Raw genomic sequence first — 25,696 nt, forward strand, 5'->3', positions numbered from 1 at the left:
TTGCTGTCTTCTGCAATTTTAACAATTGTGCAAGAGTGATTAGTGTGATTGTATAGCCACCAAGAACATAGCTTTTGAGTGATCCGGGTCCATCTCTCTGACTTACGTTTGCTCCTCTGTCCTCCAGTTTGACAAAAGTTGTTAGTCAAAGAGTGGCAGCAGGGAAAGTGTCTTCACTATCCAGCTTCCTGTGCAGTCTGTCCTAGTGACTAGAGGTCAAGTTGCATTTAAGAAAAAGGGGGAAAAAATGCCACTAAAAAACCAACCAAACAAGTCCCCAAATCCTGGCAAGACTTGTCAATATAATAGTAAAAATTGTACAAGTAGTTATCTGTGGAGTGATGGTGTGGGTATTTTTGTTTTGGGGTCCTCTATTGCTGTTCTTCTAGGCAATAGCAGACTTAAAGGAGGGAAACAAAGGAGACAAAACCAAGCTGAAATGTAAATGTCGATGTGCATAGTTTTTTTTTTTTTAACCTGGCATGGCAGGTCTGATTTTAAAAATATATATATATATATATATATATATATTTGCCCAAAAGGTATCTTAAAAGATCTCTGCATGAAAATTCAAATGTGGTGTTGCTGTACCTGTGGAAAGTATAGAAAAGACTGGAACTGAGGAGAGGGAACACTTGGCATTTAATTGTCTGTATTAAGTAGTGATGTGGTGCACTAGATACATTCTATGCAATTTTATAGTACCTAATACTTAATTTCATAGATTTCCTTTCCTTTTAATTCTGCTCAGAAGGTGGGGGTGTAGAGAGCTGCCAGTGATGGTCGTTTTTTATTCCACAGTGTCATATTTTATTTGAGGGAGTGTATCTTATGAAGATGGTGAATGAAGCCTGTTTAAAAAGTGTGTTAAGGTTCCATTGTTCTAGGAGAATACCTCAGTAATTCAAGAAAGAGCTGAGGCCAGTTTCTTCCTGTGTGATAGTTTCCAAATTCTGTTGCTTTGCCTCTGATATGACCTAGATGTTTATTTGCAACGGTCTTGTTGCCTGAAAAAAACTCCCCACAGTGTCTGATTTACCCTCTGTGTTTCTTTTCTCTACTCCTGCTTTTTAACATTCAGTTTAAATTCTTTCTTTGTTTGTGGCTGATGTCTTCCTTGAAGAGATGGAGGAAGAAAATAGGTGCTCTTTCTGAAAGGCTGCAGCTAGTCATGGTGTCATAATGGAAGATTCAAATATTTATGATTTCTGATGACATTTTTACTTTCTTGAAATTCTTGATCTCACATATGGTTGCCTGTTTTACTTGAGCAAATTGTCTCAGCTAGTGTGCCAGTAGTAGGAAGAAGTGCAGTTTTTCTCTCCACAAGTGGATTTATATATATCCAAAGAGAAAGTAAACATTGTGGGTTTTTTTTCTTCCCCATTTCACTCCCAAATGTTTGATACTGAGCATTCAGTAACATGTTTTATTTGTCATTTTTAGATTAATACTCGGGAATAAGCTGAGAATATTTTTTTAAATTGAGTTCAGCCTATGTACATCAATCAGAAGGTCCATGTGCGTATTTCTCAAAAAAGACAGCTTTTTGTCCTCCTTGGCTTTTGAGGATCACAGGTGAAACTAAGAGCAAATTGGCGGAAGAAAGGTTGTAACATGAAAACGCACAGGAAAATGTGTTGAAGCAAATAGACATCTGCTTTTTATGCAGATACCAAGTCAGAATTTTTCTTGGGACAACTGAAGAAAACTTGAAAATCTAATTGTTTATTTCTGCATATTTCAGTAACCTTTTGTTAACACTCCTTAAGTATTCTTTTATTCAGTTTTGTGTTGCTAAAAGATCTGGCACCACTGTGTGAGTCTGATGGTAGTCTGAAGCTGATCTAATACTTCACTTCTGCTGTAAAGACCAGTCCCCACCTTTTTATCAGCTCCCTGCTGCTTCCCTTGTGTCATAAGGTGAGTCAAACGAGCTTGAAGATTTGTCTGAAAACTAATCCTGCCTAACAAGACCTGTGGATGTTTAGCTTTCAGCCAGATCATTGAGCAGATCTGACTTGCAGTATAATCTTTGCAGCACAGAGATAAAGCAAGGGAGAATATGGCCCGTTCAACTGAGGATGGGCATCAGGCCATGACAGCCCCTTTGGTGGTGGTACAGGCTTCAGTCAGCGTAAACTCCTTACTGCATTGCCTCTTGAGTGTGAAATTAGTCTGTAAGTAATAACAAGCAATTTCTTAACATTTCTCTGGAGCAGGGAGTCATTGTTACCCCTCTCTTACAAGGAGAGAAGCTGAGGCAAAGAGTAATTTTCCCCCAAGGATGATAATTATACAGAATGCATTGATTGCAGTGGCTAAATAAGGTGTGAGTATCTTTGAAAAATAAGATTTCAAGGGTGGAACTCATTTAACCATATGTACTGTAGGCATTTGTACCTTATCTTTTTTGTGTACCTTTGGTGCAAAAAAACAGTCAGATCTTCATGTGAATCATTTCATCCTCAAGTAGATGTGTAATGCAGGTCTAATGAATCATGCTCTTAAAGTTTTGTGTTTTTTCCCTCGCTCTAAAGAAAGTCTAAGGCGATAAGCTCAGGTGTTGATGTCAAAGGGCAAGTGAAATTAATTCCTTCCACTATTTATAGTGTTTTCATGCAGGCAAATGACTCCAGACTTGTGTTGGAGTTCTGGACTAACTGAGCTTCCTCTCTTTGCTAAGCTGTTGGAACTAATGGTTTTCATACCTATTTCTGCTTAGCTTGATACATTTCTATTTTGTTGTCCTTTGTATAGTGCCTATTCAGAGGTTGGTTTTTTTTTTTGTTTTTTTGGGTTTTTTTTTGTTGCTGCTTTTCCTTTGGTATGTCAAAGTTTTGCATGTTAGAACTGTCAGTATTGTTTATTTTTGCCCAGCATATTTGCAGACATTCTGGCATACTGGCAAATTTGAAAATACCAGGATGAATTTCCAGATCAGTTGACCTTCATGCTTAGGTATGCAATTTCCTCTGTACAGAGATGCAAGCTTTTGATTTGGAAACAGAGCAGCAGTTTTGTTGTGTAGATGCTGCTTCACAGTCCACTGCAAACTCTTTACCCATTGCTGACACTTCAGCTGCAGGGAAGTGGGCATCTCTGGGAAGGAGCTTCCCTGCTGTGGTGATCCTTCTCACCCAGCACTGGTGCTCCCTTGTGACTCCACCTTCCCCCCACTGGTTGCTCCAGGGGGTCTTTCTGTGGGACATCCTTCCAAGGAGCAAACCCAGCGAGCACTTTGGAGGGCTGAGGGGCTGTGCTGGGCATGGGGAGTTAGGAAGGGGCAGCCCTGTCAGGAAGGGGATCTCTGCCACCAAGAGAGACAGTGGCTGTGGAAGCATCAAGGTGTGTTCTGAATGCTACGGATGTATTCCAAGGTGACAAAATCTGGTGTTACGCTGAGGGATGAAATTGTTTAGGACAAAAGGAAACACAGGGATACCTGTCCTGCATAGAACTCTTCTTGGCCGTATCATGTTTTCAAAATGGTTAAACAGGAAAAAACACAATTTGCTAAAGAGATTTACCTGCCCATCCTGAAAAATGGGTACTGTAATCCTTCATTATCTCTAGGCTCACTTAGCCTTTCTTAGTGAAGTATTTAAAATGCCCAAACTCAAGTATTACTGTGATTAATAATTTCAGTGGTATCTTTGTAGCAGCTTTGTAGCAGGATGTTAGTGTTTTCTGCTTTTTTGGAGGCTGGCACAACCATATTTTTGTTTGCATCCCTTTTAAGGGATCTTTCTCACAAAGTGTGGCAATTCATTTGGCTTAGGCTTAGGTTTCTGAGTCAGGTATCCTCTGATAAGTTCCTTGTTTTCAAAAGATTTGAAGGAGTCTTTTGTAGTGTTAAAATTTGTGTCTCTTTTCCGGTTCACTCTTATAATTTGAAGTTCAACTAGTGGCATGATTTTCAGATGTACTGTTTTCACTGTGGTATGTACAGGGGGAGGAGGAAGAGGAAGCATGGCTTCCTCGGGGTTGACTGTAATGTTTTAACTTCTGTAGTAAATGAGGTGAGAATGAAATTGTCAGAAGGATAGAGACTAAATTATTGAAGCACTTGACTGTTTAAAGTGGCTGGGGATGTACTATAAAAGGTGTGAGTCTAACAGTCAAATGTGTAAACAGCACCTTATTCCTTCCTTGTACCTGATTTCTCACCACTTGCTTTATATGAGAGCCTAAATCAGCCATTCTCAAAGTGTTGGTTTACAATGCCTCCACCAGAAGAACAATCTATTACCATATAGAATAGCAGAGAGGAAAGCATTTTCCAGGAAGATTAATTGAAGTAATTCATCACTTTAAAATGAAGAAGTTGCATCAAACAGAAATAAAAGCTAAACATTTTATGCTCCTCTATTGGAATTTGATAACCATTTGTTTTTCTAGAAAATATATATGGACTGGGCACCTAGTGCTTGTCTACACAGTACAGCTATGTGCTATAATTATATGCTATAATTATACCAATATAACTCCCTATGGAGACACTCTTATACCAGAATAAGAGTTTTTAGGTTTATCTTAGTCTGCTTCCAAACCACATAAGCTTAAGAGGGAAAGGGTACTCTTATGCTGGAGAAAGTTTCCACTCTGAGATAGTTATATTGGTATAATTACGTGTTTTTTTACTTCAGTGTAGACAAGTCCCTTGTGCCTTTTCAGCTTTGAACTTTAGTTAAGAATTTCTTGGTTGTGATAAGTGTCTAAGCATTTTTATAGTATATTTTTATAATGGGACTTGGGTATTTAAACCAATTACTTAGGCCAATTAACAGCTTCCTGGGTTGTGGATAACAATAGGATATAAAAAGGGATCAGAATTCATGTTCCTAGCTGCTTGGATTTATCTGCATTTTTCCCCCTGCTGTGATTTTACCAGTATTCGGTGTACAGCGCAACAGGTGGAATAGCGTGTGGCTCTCTAATGAGTTCTGTGTTGGACACTTTTTGTCTGCTGTTTCTCATTATTCCTTGAGTTTTGTTGTGCCGTGGCTCTAATTGCGTGTATCTCCATGGATCACAGAAAGAAGCTTCCTTGATGAAGTTGAAAAAATTGCTTCCAAAAATGTTAATTGTTTGGAGAATTGCTGAAATTTATTGATCTTTACACAAGACAGGACCATAATTGACTTGCTAGGCACAAGTTTAGAAAGGAGCAACTCAGATTGGATTCAGAGGAAGGGGAAGGTGCCAGGAACCCTTTTGGTATGCAGTGTAGTCAGGAGAAGGGTGATGATGTGTTTAAGGTGTGGTTGGTAGGGGTGATGTCTCTTGCCTGCTTCAGTCAGTGGTGGGTACCTAGAGAGAGGTATTCACATGGATGGTGCTTTGAATTTTGCCATCTTCTCTGATTCTCTTCTCCCCGTAGCTCCTTTGCTGCTTAGCACACACCACATCTCATCCTTACATTCACACCTCTCCAAAAACAGGAATATGTAAACATTTTTACAGTATTTTCACAGTTTCTGCAAATATCAACATAAATTACTTGGAAACAGTTTTTCTTACATTTCTTTTTTTACTCCTTATGAAAGGTCTGTTTTGAAAAACATACCTCTTTTTATTCCCTTATTTTTGTTTTATCAGTGTATCTAGTATCCTTGTTGTGTTGTAATGTCCATGTGGTCTAGTTTTGCTAGAAATTGAGGATTATGACTTGAAATGAAAAATTGCAGGAATGGGAGAAACCTTATAATAAAATAGAGGTGATGTAATAACCTCCAAATCATAGAAGAGCAGGGCTTGAAGTGGCATCAAGAGGTCATTTAATCTATTCGTCAGCTTTGAGACAGGATAAGGCAGACCTAACATTCATGGCAGATGTTCATCTGTCCTGTAGTAGTAACAGACTGAGCAAAAAGGAGTTATTTATACTTACTCTTTCCCCTTCTCTCCCCAAAGCTTTGTGCCAGCTGAACTTTACATAGAATTGGTGTGAGAAGATATATGGGTTCCTCGAGGATTATTTCAAGTTTCTGAATTACTTCTGTTTTTTGGAAGCTCTGTGTTGTCTGTCAAAATAAGGCTAATGATGTTTGTGTATTTTTGAGCGTAATATCCCATTTTAATTTTATCTGTCTGTCTGTTGTTTAGGTGTATTTCTTCCTGAAATCGTTATTTTTCTGTGTTGGCTTTGTAACCAGTGTCTCCTCTTCTTTGGCATTGAGCAGTTTAGTTTAAAAATGTGTAGCATTTTATTTTCGAACTTGACAGTATTTCTGGTGTGTAATCAGTTTCAGTTTTCCTTTTTTTTATTCAATTTCTTTTTGCATGAAAGAGCTGAGCAGAAAAAAAGAAAAACAACTGTGGGTAGGAGTGCAGAAGTGAGAAGGGAAAGAATGCGATCAAGAAATTACACTATTCAGCAGAAGAGCTGGGTTTAGCTGAAATGTCAGGTTAGATATGAACAGTGAACAGTGTGGCTTTAAGTAAAGATTTATATTCTTTGAAGAATAAAGGGAACATATGTTTCAGAGTTTTACCTGTGGTATGTGCAGATCTTTAATCTAAATTGAAGGTTGCAAGTGAATGTCAGATGAATAGCATCTTTCTAAATTGAACAATACCTGAAATTGGAATTGCAGATACCTTGTTGCTAAAAGGAGTCTTTGGGTTTGTTTGCTTCATCTTGCCTTTTGGTTGTGTCAGCTGAGAAACATCTGTCTTTGCTGCTAAATGACCTCTTCTGACTACACCAAGTGATTTTGACTGAGTGAAACTGTCTTGAGCCCTCTACAGCTGCAGGGAGGTGCTGATGTAAGGTGCTGCCTTGGACAAGGTTTAGATGAAAATATACTTAAATAGCTGTTGCCCTCAGAAATAGCTTACTCAGACTTACAGAAAAGATTCCCTGTACCTGTACTGCTTCAGTGTTCATGAAGGTAGTGATTGCCTTCTCTTTCCTTGCAGTCTAATCTGATTGTTAATTTTACTTCTGTTCTAGATTTAGTAATTTTAGGAAGTTGGGAATACTCTATTTTGGGTTGCACCCAAAGGGGGCTCATTAATCCTGAAGATCCTCTCTCACAAATAAGGAAGTTTCTTTGAAGTGCATTTAGATAGCTGTGTTGGTGTTTTTGCTTGATGGCTGATGTGGGCTCTCTAAAGGACTGGGAAGTAAGTTGTGGGCATAGGAATGGAAACAAGCCAAGAGTTTTCAGGCAGAGAGAATTTGAAAATATAATGGTTTCTGCTGTGGGAGAGGGAAGGCAGTTCTATGAACATGGCATAACCAGACTTCCTATTAAATAATTTTTTTAAAATGAGAAATACTGAAGAAGTGGATCAGCTTTCCTGCTTTCATATTTCTCAGACCAGCTATGTCTCACATGCTGATTTTTAATTTAATTTTAAATGGAGTGATATTAAAAGAAAATTATGATCGTATATTGAAAACACATTCTTTCTTTGTACAGAAACTGAAAGTTCTGGATAGTAGTTGTACTAAAACTATGCATTAAATTCTGAATATCCTACATGATTTGTTGCAGAGGTGTTCATATCCATGGTTAATCCTACTTCTTTATTTCTGCACTTACCTAGGTGTGTGCTATATGCATGTGTTTGAGCTGAGTTGCTCTGGGGTGTTTCATAGTCTGCCAGGATTTGTGGAAGAATTTGTCCCATTTGTTGTGATTGCAAGAAGAGTAATGGAGACTTAGTGACTTCTGCAAGTTTTGAGAAATAGGTGAAGGCTCTAGGGTAAACCAGAATTTGACCTGGTTTAAACTCAAGTCTGACATTTTTGACCCTGAGTGAGCCACAGTGAACTTTATATTAACATTGAGATACATTTTTTTGGAAGTAATTTCTCCAGAGTTCTTTGGAAGTAATTCCCAAATTTCTGCAAAATTTTAAGTTTGTTTAAAATGTGGGAATTAGAGATAATCAGCATAGCTTTTAAATTATAACAACAGAAAGTTATTTTGCTTTCAAAATGTTTGTATAAATACATATATGTTGATCAATTTTTTGATTGTAGAAATTAAAATTTAAAGACTAACAGATCCCTTAATGCTTTGAGTTTTTGACTTGCTATGTTTGTTTCAGTACAGCTGCTACATGCTAAATGCACTAGTAGTTTTAGAATTACTTGAAGGGTGTTACCATCACCACCTTCAAAGTGAAATTTGCAACTCCTAGTCGTTGTCCTTTTAATTCTAAAATCCAGATGAAATGTAATCCCAGGAGTGTTGTTTTGCTGTTGCAATGTAGTCTTTTTCAGATGATACATGATTTAGTTGGAAACAAATTAGCAGCTATGAATGCCTAAAGAAAGCAATTTAATAAACAAGATTTTTGTAAGACCTAATCAGAATTGTAAAATGATACTTGGGAATCAGTTACATTATACAATAGAGCCGGTGTGAATTGTAGGCATGTGTGTGGATTCATGGTTTCTAGTCACATTGTTCTCTCAAGTGATACAACAGCTTCAACCTTCAGTTTACTGTTTCTTCGAATTTATAATTTAACTATTAAATGTTTTCAGTCCTGAAAATTCCCACTCATAACTGCAATTTGTTCTGGTGATTGATTTTAATTTTTAACTATGGACAGCACCCCCTCAACCTCCCATTTTCTAGTGCTTTAAATTACGTGTTGCTAGTGAGTTTTTGTTTGTTTTGCTCCTGCCCAGGAAGTTGTTCTATGCTGCTGACAGTGTCTGTGTTGATGAGAAAGGTCATAAATGCAAAATAATCACAGGCAGGTACTCAGCAAAATTCTATTGCTCGAGCTCCAATATATGGGTGTATAGCTCCAAATTCATTATCTGTTTGTAGTGGACACTTGGGCTGAGCTGACACTGCTGGTACATCTTTAATTGGGACACTTTATGATGTTCAACCAACGTGATACAGAGATCATTGTGGAATGAGGGTAAAAAAAGATGAACTGGTTTGTTTCCAGGTAACTTAAGATTTTGCACTATTTGCAACCAAGTTTTTTCAGCCTCTACAGGAAGCAGTTTTAATATAGAAAATATGTTACAAGAGAAGTTTCTTGGCAGTTGAAGAAGTGACAGGGCTTCTGTTGTAGAGCTAAGTTTGCTTTCCAATTACCCTGATGCTAAATATATTCTTTTAGGAATTCTGCATATATTGGCTCTAGCTAGGGGCTTTCCCCTGTTTCCTTGAAAAAAAAAAAAAAAAGTTGGGCTTGAAAAGAGAAAATGCTAGGTTAATCAGTAAGCTACCTGCTATGAAGCAAGAAACCAACATATGCAGAAAATCAGTGCTTTACACTGCTTTTTGGTGTCCCAGTCTGTTATCCCATGTTGTAAGTAGGGTGGCTGATTCTTTCCTTTATCTGAACTCTTGCTGGTGTGGCAGAAGGATATAACTTAAAACTCTGGCAACTATTTCTCAGTGTGAACAGAACCTTCTGAACCTCCCTTAGTTAAAATTTCATGTTATGGCTATGGAAAAGGAAAACAACTAATTGCTTCTGGTTGCCTGGTAGAGTTTTCCATTCTTCTACTCCTTTATGCATCTTTATTTCAGTAACATATCAGTTTTGTCAATGATGTTTGTTTTGGTGTCCCCCATCTATGTCTCCCCAGTTTTATTCATCATCATATTTATCATCATCATATTTATCATCACCTGCAAAAAGGGAAGAAAATTGCATGAAGCCACTCAAGTGGCAGAGCACTTTGCAGAGAGGAATGGAAGATAATATTTGACAGTAGTTAGGGATGAGAGTAAAAACTGGGGTGTAGGAAGAGGAAAGGGGCTGTGTTGTTGAGAGTATGTGCTCGGTTCTAGTGTTATCTGGACTGATTTATTCTGGAATTTCTCCAGTGAGGTCAGTTACAAATACCAGCAGTAAGTGTAATTCAGTTTTTGAAGAGTTGTCATTTGGGTGTTTTTGGTAATAGTGTATTGTCAGAACATGGCCTAGAAATTTTACATTTGCTTCATTCATGAGTACTTGATGAAATCTAGTGTATAAGGCTGAATCTGAGTAGTTGAGACACTTATTTTTGAGCTTATCTTAGAAATAGGTGATTTTTTCAAATGCACTAATATGTTCCAAGTGATCTAGCAGTAGAAATTTCAGGTCTTTTTTTGTTGTTGTTGTTGTTTGTTTGTTTGTTTGTTGGTTTTGTTTTGTTTTGTTTCCCTCTCCTTTTAAGATGCTTCCAGGGACCTTTTTTCTTTGGAATGTAGGTTTCTGAAAGTTTAGAGTACCTTGTTGCAGCCCACTGATGCAACTTCTCCTTTTCAGCATCTTCTAGAGGGGGTTTTTCCTCCCTTAGCTTACCCTTCCCGACTCCTAGTCCTGTTTTCTTGTTGCCTAATAACTGACATCAGTCTCCCCAAAGTTCTCATGTCTGTTTCCTCATTAAAAGTGCATATAGCACTTGTTGTTAGGAGAGTGAAAACTCAGTCACAGGAAGGTGAAGTGTTGTGCTCATGTTTGCATATCTGGTCAGCTGCTGAGCCAGGAATAGAAGTCCTGTCTCATGACTCAGTGCCTGAACCACTGGCCTGCGCCGCCTCTCCGGAGCACAGGTCTTTTCCAAGAATATAGTAACGATGGGTATAGGAATAACTACAGCAAATATCGGAGCTCTTGGCAGGGCTCCAAGGCTTATACACAACTTAAAAGACAAGGGGAGAAAAAAAACCTTTCTAAAGGAGCTCCTAGATAAGTTCTGTAAAGTTATGATTTGCTTTGCTTTGTTTAAAAACAGTAGGAAAAAAATCCAATTGAAAATAGCTTTCCAGAAGGTTTTGGATGTGGAAAAAAGTTCCATGTGTTTGGAAGTCAAACTTTGCTCTACAAATAACCTTAAGAGGGGCCCGTGATTAAATCTTTTGTATATTCAACAACAAACTCATTTTATGCAACCGCAACTATGATAAAATTGAATTAAATGAACCTGCCTCTAAGAAAAGATACTGAATAGCTGAGTAGGGCATTATTCAATGAATGGAAAACGGGGAGGCTGGCTGAAACTGCTGGGAAATGGTTTTAACATTCTATCGGGCTAAAGAGCAATTCTGTGAAATCACTGTATTTGTTTCCCCCCTACCTCCCCGCCCTCATTTTTTAAATAGCAGTGCTCTTCATACTGTCAGAATTCAGTGTTGTGACACCCCTACTCAAAAGTTATGACAGCAGTGTAATGACAGCTACTGCCTCTTGAGAATCAATCAGGCAATTAATTTTGTAAATGAAATGCTGATTATACAAAGCTTCACATGAGAGGCCCAGTGATTAAAATCAATTTAACAAATTGTTTCAGGTGGGACTTGATTAATAATTTGCCATAAATGCTGAGGTTATATGACCAGCATACCTTTTTGTGTGTGTGTGTGTTAATATAGAACTATATATATATCGCTGGGAGTGGAAAAAATCTGCAGCTAACTGTACGTGCTTTTGGCTTGCGACCTAAATGTGATTGGTTATGCCTTTTTGTGGGTAGTCTGCTGTCCCCAGTGTCCACAATGTCACTTTCTCAGCCAGTGTTCACTCCAGCCGTTAAATACATCTAACTTTTAATTTTATTTCTGTGAATAAAGCAAAGTAGTTGAAAAAGTATATTCAGATCCACTTGAATATTAAGTTTAGGAAGTTTTTTCTTTAAAATTTAAAGTGGATGTGGGATTTTTTTCCATTTACATCTCTACCCCCATCACTTATATTTAGGACATTGTGCATTTTCCCCCTCTTACTGCAATACTTCTCTGCAGGCAGCCTTCCTGCAGAGCTCCTCTTGTTCCACTCAGGGCAGTGCTCCCTTCCTTGGCTGACAGACACTATTTTTAGTACATCCTTTTCTGTCCATCTAACGCCGTGTTTGTGTAAGAGCTGTACAAAGTAGGTAAGGGAATTTTTTTTCTGAGTTCCAGATGGCAGCCATGCACAGTGAGTGAAGGTGTTTACTTGTCTAGGAAACTGGGAATCTCATTGCCAGACAAAATAGAAGTAACTGGTACTCTGGGTGGGGCTTTGCTTTTTTTAACTTGGTTTTCTGGGTTTATGAATGGATTTTCTTTTCCTTGTTGAGCCATAGCCTTGGCTACTCAGGAGGCCTTAAAGCATTGAGGCATCCATCCACTGGTAAATTCAGCCTGAGAACTTTAGGTTGCTATTTTCCCTTGCTATCTGCCTTGCTCTATTGCTGGGGGTTGTGATTTTGACAGTAGAAATGCTGGGCTGAGAGCTCTGCCCATGTCTGACTGTGCTGCAGTGCTAAAGCTGTTGTATTGGTGCAGAGCCATCCAACACAGGCAGTTCTAAGTTCACACGGGACTGCAGATGGAAGTAGCTAAAGCGTGGTCACGATCTGGCAGTACATAGGGGAAGCAGCTGGAATGAGTGACCTGTTGTATAGTCGCAGATAGGTTTGCTAGAAGACATTTTAAAGAGCCCCTGAATTCTGCTGCGCTAGAAATGGCTGCAAACTTGTTGAGGAGGGGAGTAGGGCTTCTGCATGCCTAAAGAAAAATGGTCTTCTTTGTAGGGGCATCCAAGTTGGGGAAAAGAAATCTAAAGACAGGACTATAATTCCTGAGTACTTCCCAGAAGAAGTTTGGTATTAGGGATGTGGGTTACAGGAGAAGATTCAATGTTCATGTTTGATGAGGGCAGATGACTCCATTAAGGTGACTTCAGAGTAACCTGTTAGCTGTCAGTAGCTGGCAATGACAAAGGCAACTTGAGGGGCAGCGGTTTTGAGCTGTATATTCATGTGAACTTGTCAGAAACCTAGGATTGTTTTGGCCATCAGCTGTGTTAATGTGTGTAATTGCTTCTTGATGTTGTCTTAACCTTTGCATGCACTTGCAGTGGCAATTGTAGAGGTTAGTTATGTACACTTCATTAAAAACAGGTTTCTTTTCTTTGCTATGTTGTGATTTGTTCTTTCAGTAGTTGTTTAGTTTTATGTATATGCAAAATTATAAATAGAGAATGGCTGATACACCTTGCAGTTTTTGAGCAATGTGTGTTAAAGAGGACTCAGAAGAAGGCTGAAAAACAGTATATCCGTCTTCCTCACCCTGCAGAAACTGTTGCTTGTAAAATTATTTGTAAATGTTCTAGGCAAGCAGTAGTTGATTCTTTGTAGGGCATAACTTTGATTTTTTTTCTTTCTTTCCCCCTCTTAATTACTTACTTTCTGTTTTGAGTGGGAAATAATCTTTCTGATGTCTCCCTGCAGCTGAAATCAGACAGTATGCAGAGCCTTTAAAGGACAAGGAAAATGGCTATTTATGTTAAAACTCTGCTAGTGTATGCTTCTTCATTTACTGGATTTTCTTTCATCATAGGCTTATGTTGAATTTAGCTTTTGTTTTTGCTTATTACTTACTGTTTTTATGCAACTGCCTTTTAAAATTAAAATTTTAGTAAGACAGTAGATTCACTATTAAAAAATAGGAAGTATGTTTGCTAGTCACCTCTCAGACTTTATTATTAATGTCATAATTTAATGCAGTACATTCATAGTTTTTAATAGTTGCTTGCAACTTTCTTAAATGGATATTGAAACACACGTGACAACAGTTGTTTTGATACTCCCGCTTTTGTCACGTAAAATGTTGGCTGAGGCGTCCTTGTACATGTTCATACAAATGATGACATTATCTAGGAGTGGATTATCTTTTCTGCAGTTCCATCCTCATGCCAGCTGTGTCATTGTATTATAGTGAATACTTCTGATTATCTTTAGCAATAAATTTGTGTCTTGGTTCCTGACCTAGAGTTGAGAGCTCCATGCCTGTCTTCCTTATAATGTCTGTAACTGATTGTCAGCTCTCTTATTTATTATGAGGTTTCAAGGCTTTGGGTTTTATACAGAGATGGGTTTTCTTTTTTTTTTTTCCATTATTTTTATAATATGCAGACAGAAGCTTTGGCTGTAGATCAATGAATAGACAAAGAGTTATTGTATTCATAGCTCTAGGAGTTTGAGGGGAAGCCTACTTGAGAGTGTTGAGTTCATGTTGTTTTGTTACAGGCACAAATGATGGAGCATTACTTGGGATGCTCTGTGGCTTATAGTTGCTTTAAGTTGCTGCATTTGCTGTTGTCAGCCAAACCAATGCCTCTTTGAATTTTTTTTTATTTAAACAAACAAAAAAGCACACTTTCACTTGAAAAGTAGTTACATCTCTCATGTAAATACTCTTGTCTTCTAGTGAATTGCTCTGTCTGCCTTGTAGAAAAAAGCACTACCTGAATGGGATTCACATCTAAATCCCATTGTGACCTTATTAAAGTGTCTCCCACTCCTCCCTGTCTTGAGATTTCAGTGGTGGGGGTCTTTGTGGCATCTTTAAATGGAAATGTTAGCTGTATTTTGGGACAGTGACTGGTATTGTTCACATTCGTAAGTATCATTCAGACAAACATTTTGTTGTTAGAGGTGAAATGCTAGTTGATAACTTAATAGTAGATGCATGCATATATATATATATATATATATATATATATATATATATATAATATATATATAATGTATGCATAGCATCAGTAATGCCTTAAAAGTAAGACCTGGTTTTGGTCAGACTGCTTCTCAAGTTCTCTTGTGCAAGCTGCCTCAGATGTGAGTGTAGATGAGGCAACTGTGAAAACACTGGCTAAATGACTAAGGAAAATGGTAGTGTATTTTTCTCTCACTTTAGAAAAGGCAGAATTGAATCTCCAGGTACTTCAGGGTGAGGTGATTCATTTGATTGTTTTGGATGGGAGGACAGTAGAAGTGGTGGTGATACCGAGTTTACAAATGGGTGTAGAATATTCATTTTTCACTTCTGCATATAGCAGGAATGTCGAGTTTATGTATTCTTTTCCACAAAACATTGAAGAAAGGAGCAAGTAAGAGAAAAAGTTTGTCAGTTACTATTTGTAAGTAGTGTAGGCTTTTCAGTGTCCTACTTTAATGGGTGTATTGCCAATCTAAAGACTGGGAATGAAACCTTGGCCCTGTTGAAATCATAAGTAAACCTTCCACTGGGTGTTTTAAGGCGCTCATGAGACATTTAATAGGCAGGGACTCTTACGAAACACTCTGTTCTCACAAAGCCTGATAGTACATGTGCAAATGAATCTGATACTGACACGAGATAGGCACTATAATAAAGGGGTTATAAATTCTAGTATTTTTGTGGACTGAAGCAAAGAACAAGACTGAGGTATTTTGAGGAACTGCAGATCTACTCAAAGTTTTAATGAAATGCAGCAAGTTGAAGAGGAGGTGTGGAATCAGAAGCAAAAGGCAGAATCCATCTAGGTTTGCTTGGAAGAATATGGTGGTAAAAAATAGCACGAGCAAACACTAGATAAACTGGCAAAATGGTAATGTGTGTATTAGGAGTAAAACAGCACTAGAGAAAAATTGCACTGTTCTGTAAAGGCAGGACAGGAAGCAAATGGATATTGATTACTACAATCACACTGAAGTAAAATTTAGTAAGTAATTAAAACTTTGCACTACAGCATGTAATAGAAAGTAAAGGCATGGAAGATGTAAAAATACATCATCCATTCATAGTCAAACACGCATGCTGGGTTTTAGAGGAATGTGATGCAGTTAGAGCAATGCTGTCATTTTTGGTTAATGTTAGGGAGCACTTGTGGAGGGGTTGGGTTATGATCCCTACAGCATAAAGAGGTTGATACTTCTCATAATCATCCTGCAACTGAAAACTTGTCTTTGAAAACTGTTGGAACTGATGTTTAAGAATTAAATACTGGAACTTAATAAATGTTAAAGGAACCCTCAGATAAGATTATATTATTTATGTCTCAATTAACAACTCCTTTCAATAAGTTTTCAAAATGTCATGAATGAGAGAAAGTCTTGTTATAAGAATGAAATCAGAAAGTCTGCAAGAATGATGAAGCTTAAAACTGTGCATACATTAAAGCTGGGAAAAGTTACGTTGAAATTTTTACCTTCACTGTAAGGGGGACAGTACTTGATGAGCAGCTCTTTTTTCTTTCTGTTATATGTATGGCTCAAGGTCTTTCTCACCATACACTCTTCTGAAGACAAAATTTGTCTTTTTGTTAGAGAGTTCTCAGTGGTATTGATCGTGGACATATTAAATTCTAAAATCAGTTCTGCGCTGAAGAAATGATGGGGCTTTTTTGTTCATTTTTGGGGTTGGAAACTTTTTCCCCCTTGTTTTCATTTTTTCACAAGGGAAGCTGAGGCATTGTAGGAAGTTTGGCCTGGTTTTGATGGCTGTAGGTTAAATTTCTTGAAACACACAGTTTCTGGGAAACACTTTCAGAGCACCTCTATCATCAAATACAGAAGTTGTTGCAGTTGTAAATGTGCAGCATTTCCTGCATTTTAAGCTCCATGGTTTCAAGTCAACATGCATTAAATTGGTAAATTTTGACTTTTTTTAGTTTAGTAAAAAGCTGTGGCAGATGCAGAGATACAAGTTCATTTCTGCCTGAGCAACACACAGCTACTTTGGATGGTAAGACAATTGTCTCCTTCGTTCACTACCCATAGGATAAGTGAAGCCCTGCTCCAGTAGCTCATACTGTCCCCTTCACTGCCCTGTGCTGCGTGGGTACCTGGAGCAGGCACATCCATTGCCTGGGAGGATTGAAGTGTGACTGTGCTTTTAAAGACAGCTATATCTGTGAAGGAGACACACTTAATGTTGCAAGGGCAAACTTAATTCCAAGAGGTCTCAACTTCTGCAGTAATAATCTTTCTTAAGCCTGGGGGAGAGCTGGCTCTTTGGTTTTGTTTTGCCTCACAGTGACAGCCACTGAGTCACTGGTAGATGTCTTCACCTTTAGCTGCACCACAGAGGGTTGGGATCTCATCTGAAGGGAGCCAGGAATAGCAGTGGTGACTTACCACCCTCCATAAGGTCCGTAAGGACCGATCAGCGCATAGGATGAGAAATGTTTCCTCACCAAGTCTGTCTTCTCCAACCCTAGAGATCATAGAACACTCTACTGTTTGTTCTTTCCCCGAGATCTTCAGAGGGAGGAGGGAACAGGCAGCACTGACAGCTAGGGTGGGACCCTGCGGATTGTCCCAGTAATTTGTCCAGGCACAGTCATTGCTCTCTCAGTCTAGCCCTCTCGTATTCAACTATCTCCAGTCCTTGGTCCAGATTTTTGACTTGCAGTGGTCCCAATAAGTTCTGAGTATGTCCAGGTCCCTTGCTTCCCACTGACCACAGCCCCCTCAATTCCAGTGTTGTGTGAGACACTGCAGCCCCTGGTGACTGGGTTTATAGCCATATCTGAGGTTCTTCATCCCTCCACCTTCCTGAATTGGAGGGATATCACCTGAGGGAAAGAGGAGTGGCTCACCTGAAGAGAACACGGAGAGGTGTAGTGGTGGCAGGCTGGTGAGAAGGAGGGAAGGAAGGAAGGATGCAGTAGCAGTGAGGCTCACTCTCCCAACACACACACACAAGCTCCACTGCTTGGAGGTCACTAGTCCAAAGGACACAGACTCTTTGGCTTGTATCCATGTTACCTCCTGACCTTGTTTCCTCCTCTCCCCTTCAGCTCTTTCTGCCTCACTTCTGTCTCCATTGCTTTTTGAACTCATTGTCCCTCTTCCATTGTCTGGCAAATTCAAGGCAGCCTCCACACACTGTAACTCCTGAAGAAGCCTCGCCCTGCCTCTCATGTGCTCCTTTTTATTCCTCCTGTGTTCCCAGTCTGGTGACATTCAGGTGCTCTCTCTGACAGGGGCACATGCCTTGCCTTTCATGAATGCCCAGTGTCACCCTGGGAAATTAAAATTCTCTGCCTCAAAGCATGGAATTCAAGAGTATTTTCAAGTGTTTTATGTGAGAACATAAACCGTGTATTTTTCTGTGACCTCATTCTAAGACATAGCTGAACTATTTCTGCTGAATTTTCCAGAGAATTTCAGCCTCAGGCATACATATGCCCTGGAAAATTTCAGCCTAAATGCCTAAAGTTTGGCAAAGTTTATATGCACCTGAAAGTAGTCTTAATAATGGAAAATGTCAGATTGTTTTAGCTGTGTAGCTATCTGCATTGTTTATATTTAAGAATTGGATGAAGAAAAGAAGCTACTATGTTCAAAATTAATTAAACTTGAATTTAAGTAAATGTGGTTGTTGGAGATGAGACCTGGAAATTATACCCTGAAACAGAAGATAGTAGCAATGGAAAGTGCTGTTTGTCTTAATGGGAATCTAATGGAGGAAGCTCAAGACTTGCTTTGAAGAAGGATTTATGTTTGAGAAGAAGAATATGACAGGTGATGCACAGAACATTAAAACACAGAAATAAACATAGATAAAGTATTGCGGTCCATAGGAGGACATGTAACTTGTCCCCTGGGACACTGTAAGAAGGAATCTATAGTTCATCTGCTTAGCCTTTGTGTTTTTATTTGAAACTGTGGTGAGAGTGCATGATGCCCTAAAATAAAAACAAAATTGAGAATGTTGTTGTGGATCAGGTGATCTGAAGTGGTTGAGGAACCATTGATTTTGAGAAGTATAAAATATAAATAGTAAATTACCCAGGGACATTTAGTAGCAAAAAATAGAAACTTCTAATCTGGCTACAGAACAGGCAAACAATAAAGGGAAAATTGCTGAGTAATACTTACCCAAAATTAGCAGTGAATGTAGAATTTTCTATGGTAGCAAAAAAGGGCAGTCCTCTTCTGAAGTGAATGGAGGTGTCATGTGAGTAGAAGGCTATCATTTCCATCTCCTCAGGTGTAGTGTGCCCATATTCAGAATACTTTATTAGTTTTGGGTGACATTCCTGGAAAATTGGTATTGGTAATGGTGGAGACAGCCAGGGCAAAAAAAAATAGGTTTGATGGATTTTATTTGCAGTAAGGAAAGAATAATTAGTTCATTAAGCAGTGACTATTTTGGAAAGGGCATATTTTGGATGGGAACAAAAAAAATAGTGTGTTAATGGTACTAACAGCAGTGATGAGCAGAAACAGGGATGGGAGTGGGAAATGTTAGTTATTGTCATAATAATTATTACAGCAGAATATAATAGCCAGAAAGGACTTGAAGAAGCCATATTACGTAGGAGGTTTTAAAATTAAACTGTTCAGCAGTATGATGCAGGAAAACCTGCAAAATATGCTGCAGGAGGGAATTCTCCTCGTGGTGGGGTGGGCTGGCTGGGTGAATTAATAGGTCTTTTTTTGGTGGGGAGCAGCAGGAGGGGGGTATGTGCTGCTTGCATGAAGACAAGATTGTGATAGGCTTTTTGAAACTTCCCTCCACATTCTTCATGAATCTAACCAGAGCTCAGGAATTGATAAATGGTTTTAGCATTAACGATACAGGGCTGCACTTCACAAAGTATGGTACTTTTTTTCTGGTTCAGTTAGTTCTCAGTAATAAAACATGAGAGTAATACTACACAATGGTTGACACCTGTCCTGAAACTGTTACAGGGCTTGGTAAGTGCTGCCAAAAAGTCTAAAAATAAAACTTCCCTCCCTTACTTCCCTTCCCCCTCCATCACTGGTTGCAGTTTGGATTTTTTGAGGTCTATTAAGGAGGCAAATAAACTTTCATGTAAAATGTGGGTTATGACTTGCTTTTTGATCTGGAAACTTATTAGTGTGCACGAAAGCAACAGGAAAATGCTGAAATGCAGTGTTCTGTATGCATTACACTTCTTGGAAACTTAATCTTTTCTTTCCAGTTTCTCTTTTTTTTATGTGAGAGGACGGACGTTTTCTCAAGGTTAAATGGTCTGTCCACTGTTTGTGTCTCTCTTGATATATATTTATGTTTTTATTTTATTTTAGTTTTAACATTAAGGTCTGTGATGCTAATCAGTGTGCAGCAATGTATTTAATTACTTCTTAAGCTGAAATTTTTTTGGGCAGTTTCTCCGGTTTCTGTCTGTATAGGCAACAGACAGGCTCAAGTTTTAGTGCACAATATTTTTTTAAGTTGTTTTAAATGGAATGGAAGTCCCAAACTTACTATTCAAAACCACATCTAATTAATCAGAGAACCCAGAGTACGGTGCTTTGCCAGTTTGTACATCAAGTCAATATTTGATGCATAAACCATTGAGAAAACACCGTTTAATTCGCCCGCAGTGAGCATGACGATTCTGACCTCTTTCTTTGCACGTCTTAAATATTCCTTTGCTTGTGTTTGCCAGCAGGGCAGCGCGATGGACCCGATGGTGATGAAGAGGCCGCAGCTGTACGGCATGGGCAATAACCCTCACTCTCAGGCACAGCAGAGCAGCCCCTACCCCGGGCAGTCCTACGGCCCTCCCGGCCCCCAGCGCTATCCCGTGGGAATGCAGGGCCGAGCCCCGGCAGCCATGGGAGGAATGCAGTATCCACAGCAACAGGTTTGTGGAGGATTTTTCTGGGTTGCTTTGGTTTCCCTCCTCTCTTTCTCTTCCCTTCTGACATTCCGGCAGTATGGAGGGTGCAAGGGAAAAACCTCAGAAATAAGTATTTCTTGTGCAGGGGGAGGATGAAGGACTGTTTTAAAATGAAATAAATTATGTTCACAGCGTGAATGTTTTCTGAAATCTCTTACAGCTCAAACAGGATTTAGTTTGTTGCTGGTATCTTTCTGGAGTCAAATGCCATGAGTTTTCTTTTTTTTTTCCCAGTTGACACCACTTACCCTTGCGTATTTTTTTGGTTCTTAGCTGTTGTTGCTATTTTGTTCTTGGTTTTCTAGGGGTTTTTATGTTCTCTTTCTCTCTGGCTTACATACACTTAAATGTAAGATGAAAACCTAGAGCTGACATCAGTACATCAAGGCTAGTGTAGTCCAGTGCATACAGAAAAGTTATATTTATATCTGCTGTTTGCTGTTGTGGTTTTATTTTTTCTCCTCATTTTGATAGGAGTCTGTAGCTTTTCCTATTTTTTTACCAACTCTTTAAAGACAAGACTTTTTTTAATGTATCAGAGTATATAGAAAGGTAAAGATCTCCATACTTTATCTACTTGGATTTCACTGTTGATGGAGATCTCTTGTGCTTTTTTCCTACCCTTTTTAAGAAGGTCAATCTCAATGTGCATACCATGTACTAAGAGAAATACAGCAGTTTTCAGAGGGAGAGATAAAGCGGAGTTATCAAGAAGTTAATGTTTTGCTATTTTTTTTTTAAATTAGGGATGTGAGTGTAGACAGTGAGAGCTCTATACCACCTTGTGAGCACAACCTTGATCATTAATGGGAAAGAACATTTGTTTTGTGCAGCTGACCAGTCACAGATTAGCTTTTTTTAATGTAATTTATTGTTAAATATAGAAAATAAAATAAAATCTTGGACACCTGGCATATAGGTGCCTGGCCAATTTTTGTTAGTACCCATCCAGTAGGACAAGATGTTAATCAGGCAGTTTATTAAATAACAGTTTCAAATATATTACAGTATCATTAGCACAGGTCTTAATTTTTATTCTTTTCTGTTGTTAAATAGATAGTTACTGATAAGGAAGAGATCATTTAGTTTAGAAATCTCAAACAGTGTGTTTGGTTGCTAGATTCAGGCAGTAAAGCTTTTTGTCAGTTGCAAAAGGGAGGAGAAATTGAATAAAGGAGGCTTTATTTTTCTCTGTGCATCTGTAAGCAAAGAGAAATTATTAAAACACATTTCTAATTTAAAAATGAGTTATTCTATGTTAGGCGGAGAAGAGTAGTGAATTTTCAGCGCATTTGCTAATTGCTGGGTAATTGTAAATTACCCGTCAGCAGGCAGTGACCTGGCAGTGCCATTGGCTGCTGGCCCCATCCGTCTCCTCGCAGCGCTGCCCTAAGTGGCTGAGCGGCAGCTCCGGCCCCAGCACCAGGGCTCTTCAGGGAGAAAGGGACAGGGTAATTATGACATTGAATTTTTATTGAACGGACATCACCACCTAGGCATGATTTTGTTTTGGACAGCCTCCAAAGCTTCGTGTGTTTGGTTTGTGAACCTCTAATGATCTGAATCCAGTTCTTTTCGTATTGCTCATATATTACCACATTTCTGCAAAGGATTAAAATGCAGGAATGCAGGTTTGTAAATTGAATTGCCAACTTACCAGCTGAGTGGTAAGTTGTCTTTGGCACAGGATGCCGCAGTTTGATTCCTGGCTGGATTTTTACTCCTGTGACATGAATATTAAATAAGGAGAGCCTAGCTATGCTTGTTAAAACTGTGCAGCACGTACCTACTTTAGATATTTGATATATATATATATATATATATATAAATATATAAATATATATAATATTGCTAGAAGTTTCAGAAGATGAATCTCTGCACTTTCTGGAAATTGGACTGCTTTACAGTGTCACATTGAATTTATCAAAAGCGTAAGGCACTTCCAAAAACTCGATTGGTTAAAAAATACTGGGCCTTAAACACATACCGTGCTGAGATTTAAGTATTGTGCAGAGATAGCATTGAGTAGATGGATTACGAGGGTGGAAGTGCCACACTGTAGGAAGGGTGGGAAGCATCAATGGGAGAGATTGTTCTTATTTTAAGTTATAGTTTGCTGTTGCCCAAAGATAGCTGAGGGTGTCAGCTCTGTTTCCTTGGATGAAACAAGAAGGCTTTTTGTTAAACTGTGAAGATTTTTGAATTTTGAAGAAGACCTTGAAATGTTAAGTCTGGCTCTTTGTCAGCAAGTGTTGTGGCTTGAGGTTAGAACTATGGGACTTGACAGATTTTAACTTGCAGGCTCTGCTGCAGGATGCTGCAAATGAAGAAATAAAGATGAAAAACAACACGCTAAAGATTGAACTAAAATTAATGAAAGTGATAGAATTGAAGATAATTGCCTAGATGTAGTTAGCTGGTCTATGTCATATTGCAGCAGAGGATATTGTGTTCCAGCCTGCAGCCCAGAGGTGGAAGAGCTCTCTCTCAGGAAGGGAGGCCTCTGGCATAAGCACTAAAAGATTAAAGAGCATGAAAAAGACTAAATGTTTTCAGGTGCAGTCAGCCTATATATCTGCAGAATGGGTGTCAAGCACAGCCTGCTAACCAGTTTTATAAAGGGGTGTGTGTCTATGAAACGCTGCAGACATTATCTTACAACTGCTCTTTGGTCTAGGCATGCTTGACACCAAACATGAAGGTGCAAATAAACCCCCAAATTCTCTTAAAATTCTGTCTGGAAACTGTGGGACATTGAAGTGACTATGGAAGGTATGGGATATGTTCTGCAAAGGACTGAGAGAGAAAGTAGTTCCCCTAAGTGAGTTTGGAACTCATTTCTGATGAGTTCTTGATGATGAGCCCCAGCACAACACACTGGGTCTTACGTAAGGGGCACAATTTGAAATCCAGGCAATCTTGTTACACTAATGCAGCTAAAGATAAAGGGGTCTACATATATAAATGGCCATATGGGAAAGGCTGGTTGATTGTGATAAAAGTAACGGTAACCTGAGATTTTTGCGTTCTTTTCTGACAGTTAACAACAGAGATACAGATTTGTCATGTGAAGATGGGTGATAGCCTCTTGGGAAAAGGGCTAAGCAGTTTGAAGAGTACTGGAGCACTTTGCAAGATTTTAAGGGTGTGCCCAGTTAACTCAGTGTGGGTCAAATAAATGTATAAAGCATTCGGACTGATTTGACACCTATATAAAGGGGAAGGCATGAGAAAGGAAGGTGATACAAAAAGAGTCATATGCTTAATTTACAGTCTCCATTGGAGACTTGACATATCTCTTGTCAGGATGCATTAGTATGAAAAATTAATTACTTAGAAAGAGATTTTTGTATTGTTAGGAAACTTGGGATTTTGTTTCTTTCCCATTCCCCTCCAGTGGGAGAGAGGGGAAGAAAGCAAGGGAAAGCTAGGAGCCAGATGACCTGTGCCTATGTTGTCAGTTGTCATGAATGAAATACAAGTTGCAACAAGGCTTTAAACTGCTGTTCTTACATGTAAGTCATGATACTGCTATCTCATAATCTTGTGAACTCTCTCTCTCTCCTGATTTGCATTGGGTGAATGTAATTTTTGGATTATTAACACTCCTTAACCAGGGAATGTTTGTAAAACCAGAAAGCAGGAAAATACTATTTCAGATTTAACTTTCACATTCTAGTATCTTAGATATCACTTGGAATTACAAAGAGATGATGTCAAAATTGAAAATTCTAATATGCAAGGATAGCTAGCACCTGAAAACTTCAGGCTTGGTTTTGCAGTGCATCTCACTGTGTGTGAAATACTATCTGAGTAATAAGACCTGATTATAAACAAAATTATTTGCTTTTCATGATGAGTTCCTTCTGGCTTTAGTTCAGTTGCCCTGTCAAAGTGCTTTAGTGCTGTGTGCTGTAGGAAAACCTGCTGCTGCTTTGTAAAGACATTTTTGCTGAAAATAAAAAAACCTCAGAATACTGATCAAAATAAGGGGCCTTTTTTTCTCACCAGTGGTATTGGTTTTTCATTATAATAGCATGCAGGTTTTTTTTGTGATGAATTTCATTAAGCTTAAAAATCATATACTTGAAATATTCGCTTACAGGTTTTTAAAGTTTTCATCAAAGTTTGAAGGCTTGGATTTATGTATATGTTTGAAAGAATTGAGTGGTGTGATGTGCCTGTTTAATCAGATGATCATTGCCTAATTGATTTTTTTTTAGCATGCATTAAAATTCCTTGTGTACTTGATGGACTGGAACAACAACTTATTGTGTAAATAGGATAGTGTTGCTATAATGCATAGTAAATTCTTTATGAAAGATATTTGCTTGGATATGTACAACAGCCATCCCTAATAGCTATTTAAAATGCAGTTGCCTTAGTGCCTTGAACCTGCTTGCTGGAAGACAAGTTACGAGGCCTGAACCTCGGTCTGTTCTTTCTCTTTTTTTTTTTTTTCCCCTAAAGAAATACTGTGAGATGAAAGGGTGCTAATCACTTGTGCCTTTAACTTTTTTTTTATATTTATGACTTTCAGAATTCAAAACCAAATGTTATCAGTGTCCTCACTGTTTTAAGAATGGAACTGTGGATGTTCAGAGAAATACTAATTCCATTTCCTCCCTTTTTTGATATACAGATTATTTTGAGATGTAAGGAAAATATGCCTGTTGATGGCAAGTTTCAGTATGGTGTAACTTTTTTTTTTTAAAGGGGAAAAAAAGTTGTAAAACCTCTAGGAATATGTAGCAAGAATTTACTGTAGTGGAAACTGCAAGTAGACCAGAGCTATAGCAGCAGCAGCATGATGACATCATTTAGGAAAGGGTTTACAGTGCCCATACTGGGTAATGTCCCAGGTTGGAAATGTCGAGTTTATGCCAAGGAAATCAGTTGGCTGTTGGCTTGGCAGATAGAGTTTTAAAACTGGCAAATACACGTGTTTACTCCTGGTTGGCTGGTTGTGTGCATTACTTTCTGAAGTAATTTTAATTCTAAAAGACTGAAGTATGCCAAGAAAGTGAGGCTTCCTGTCATCTTTTGCTCTGAACCATTAACTTAAAATGCTGTGTATACATACAGCAAGTACTGGTCAAGTGATTACCTTTTTGGTCCTCTGTGTGTATAATTGCCCTCACCCTAGATGATACTAACTGCATTGCAGTTTTTTTGCTCCTAAGTAAGTGTTAGCACAGTTGACGTTAGTCTTGTTAAAGAAAGCAGACACAGAAAATGCGCACCATTTTCAGTTCTTAGTCTATTTATTTTCCAAGAACAGAGAATGAATCAATGTGATTGAATCTCAGAAACA

The 25,696-nt window shown here is 38.5% G+C and overlaps 1 protein-coding gene across 4 annotated transcripts in view; it reads left to right on the plus strand.

Annotated features, from left to right (window-relative positions):
• ARID1B (AT-rich interaction domain 1B) overlaps window positions 1-25,696 on the plus strand; it is a 322,479-nt gene that overhangs the window by 12,588 nt on the left and 284,195 nt on the right. For 3 of the 4 annotated variants that reach the window (XM_062490061.1, XM_062490064.1, XM_062490063.1), the window contains one exon: window positions 20,152-20,346. In XM_062490061.1, the coding sequence (XP_062346045.1) occupies window positions 20,152-20,346 (195 nt within the window). Of the gene's footprint in view, window positions 1-20,151; window positions 20,368-25,696 lie in introns of all 4 variants that reach the window. The other variant, XM_062490065.1, reaches the window with a different exon arrangement.

Source organism: Cinclus cinclus, chromosome 3 (genome assembly GCF_963662255.1).
Source record: "Cinclus cinclus chromosome 3, bCinCin1.1, whole genome shotgun sequence".
Taxonomy (NCBI): Eukaryota; Metazoa; Chordata; class Aves; order Passeriformes; family Cinclidae; genus Cinclus; species Cinclus cinclus.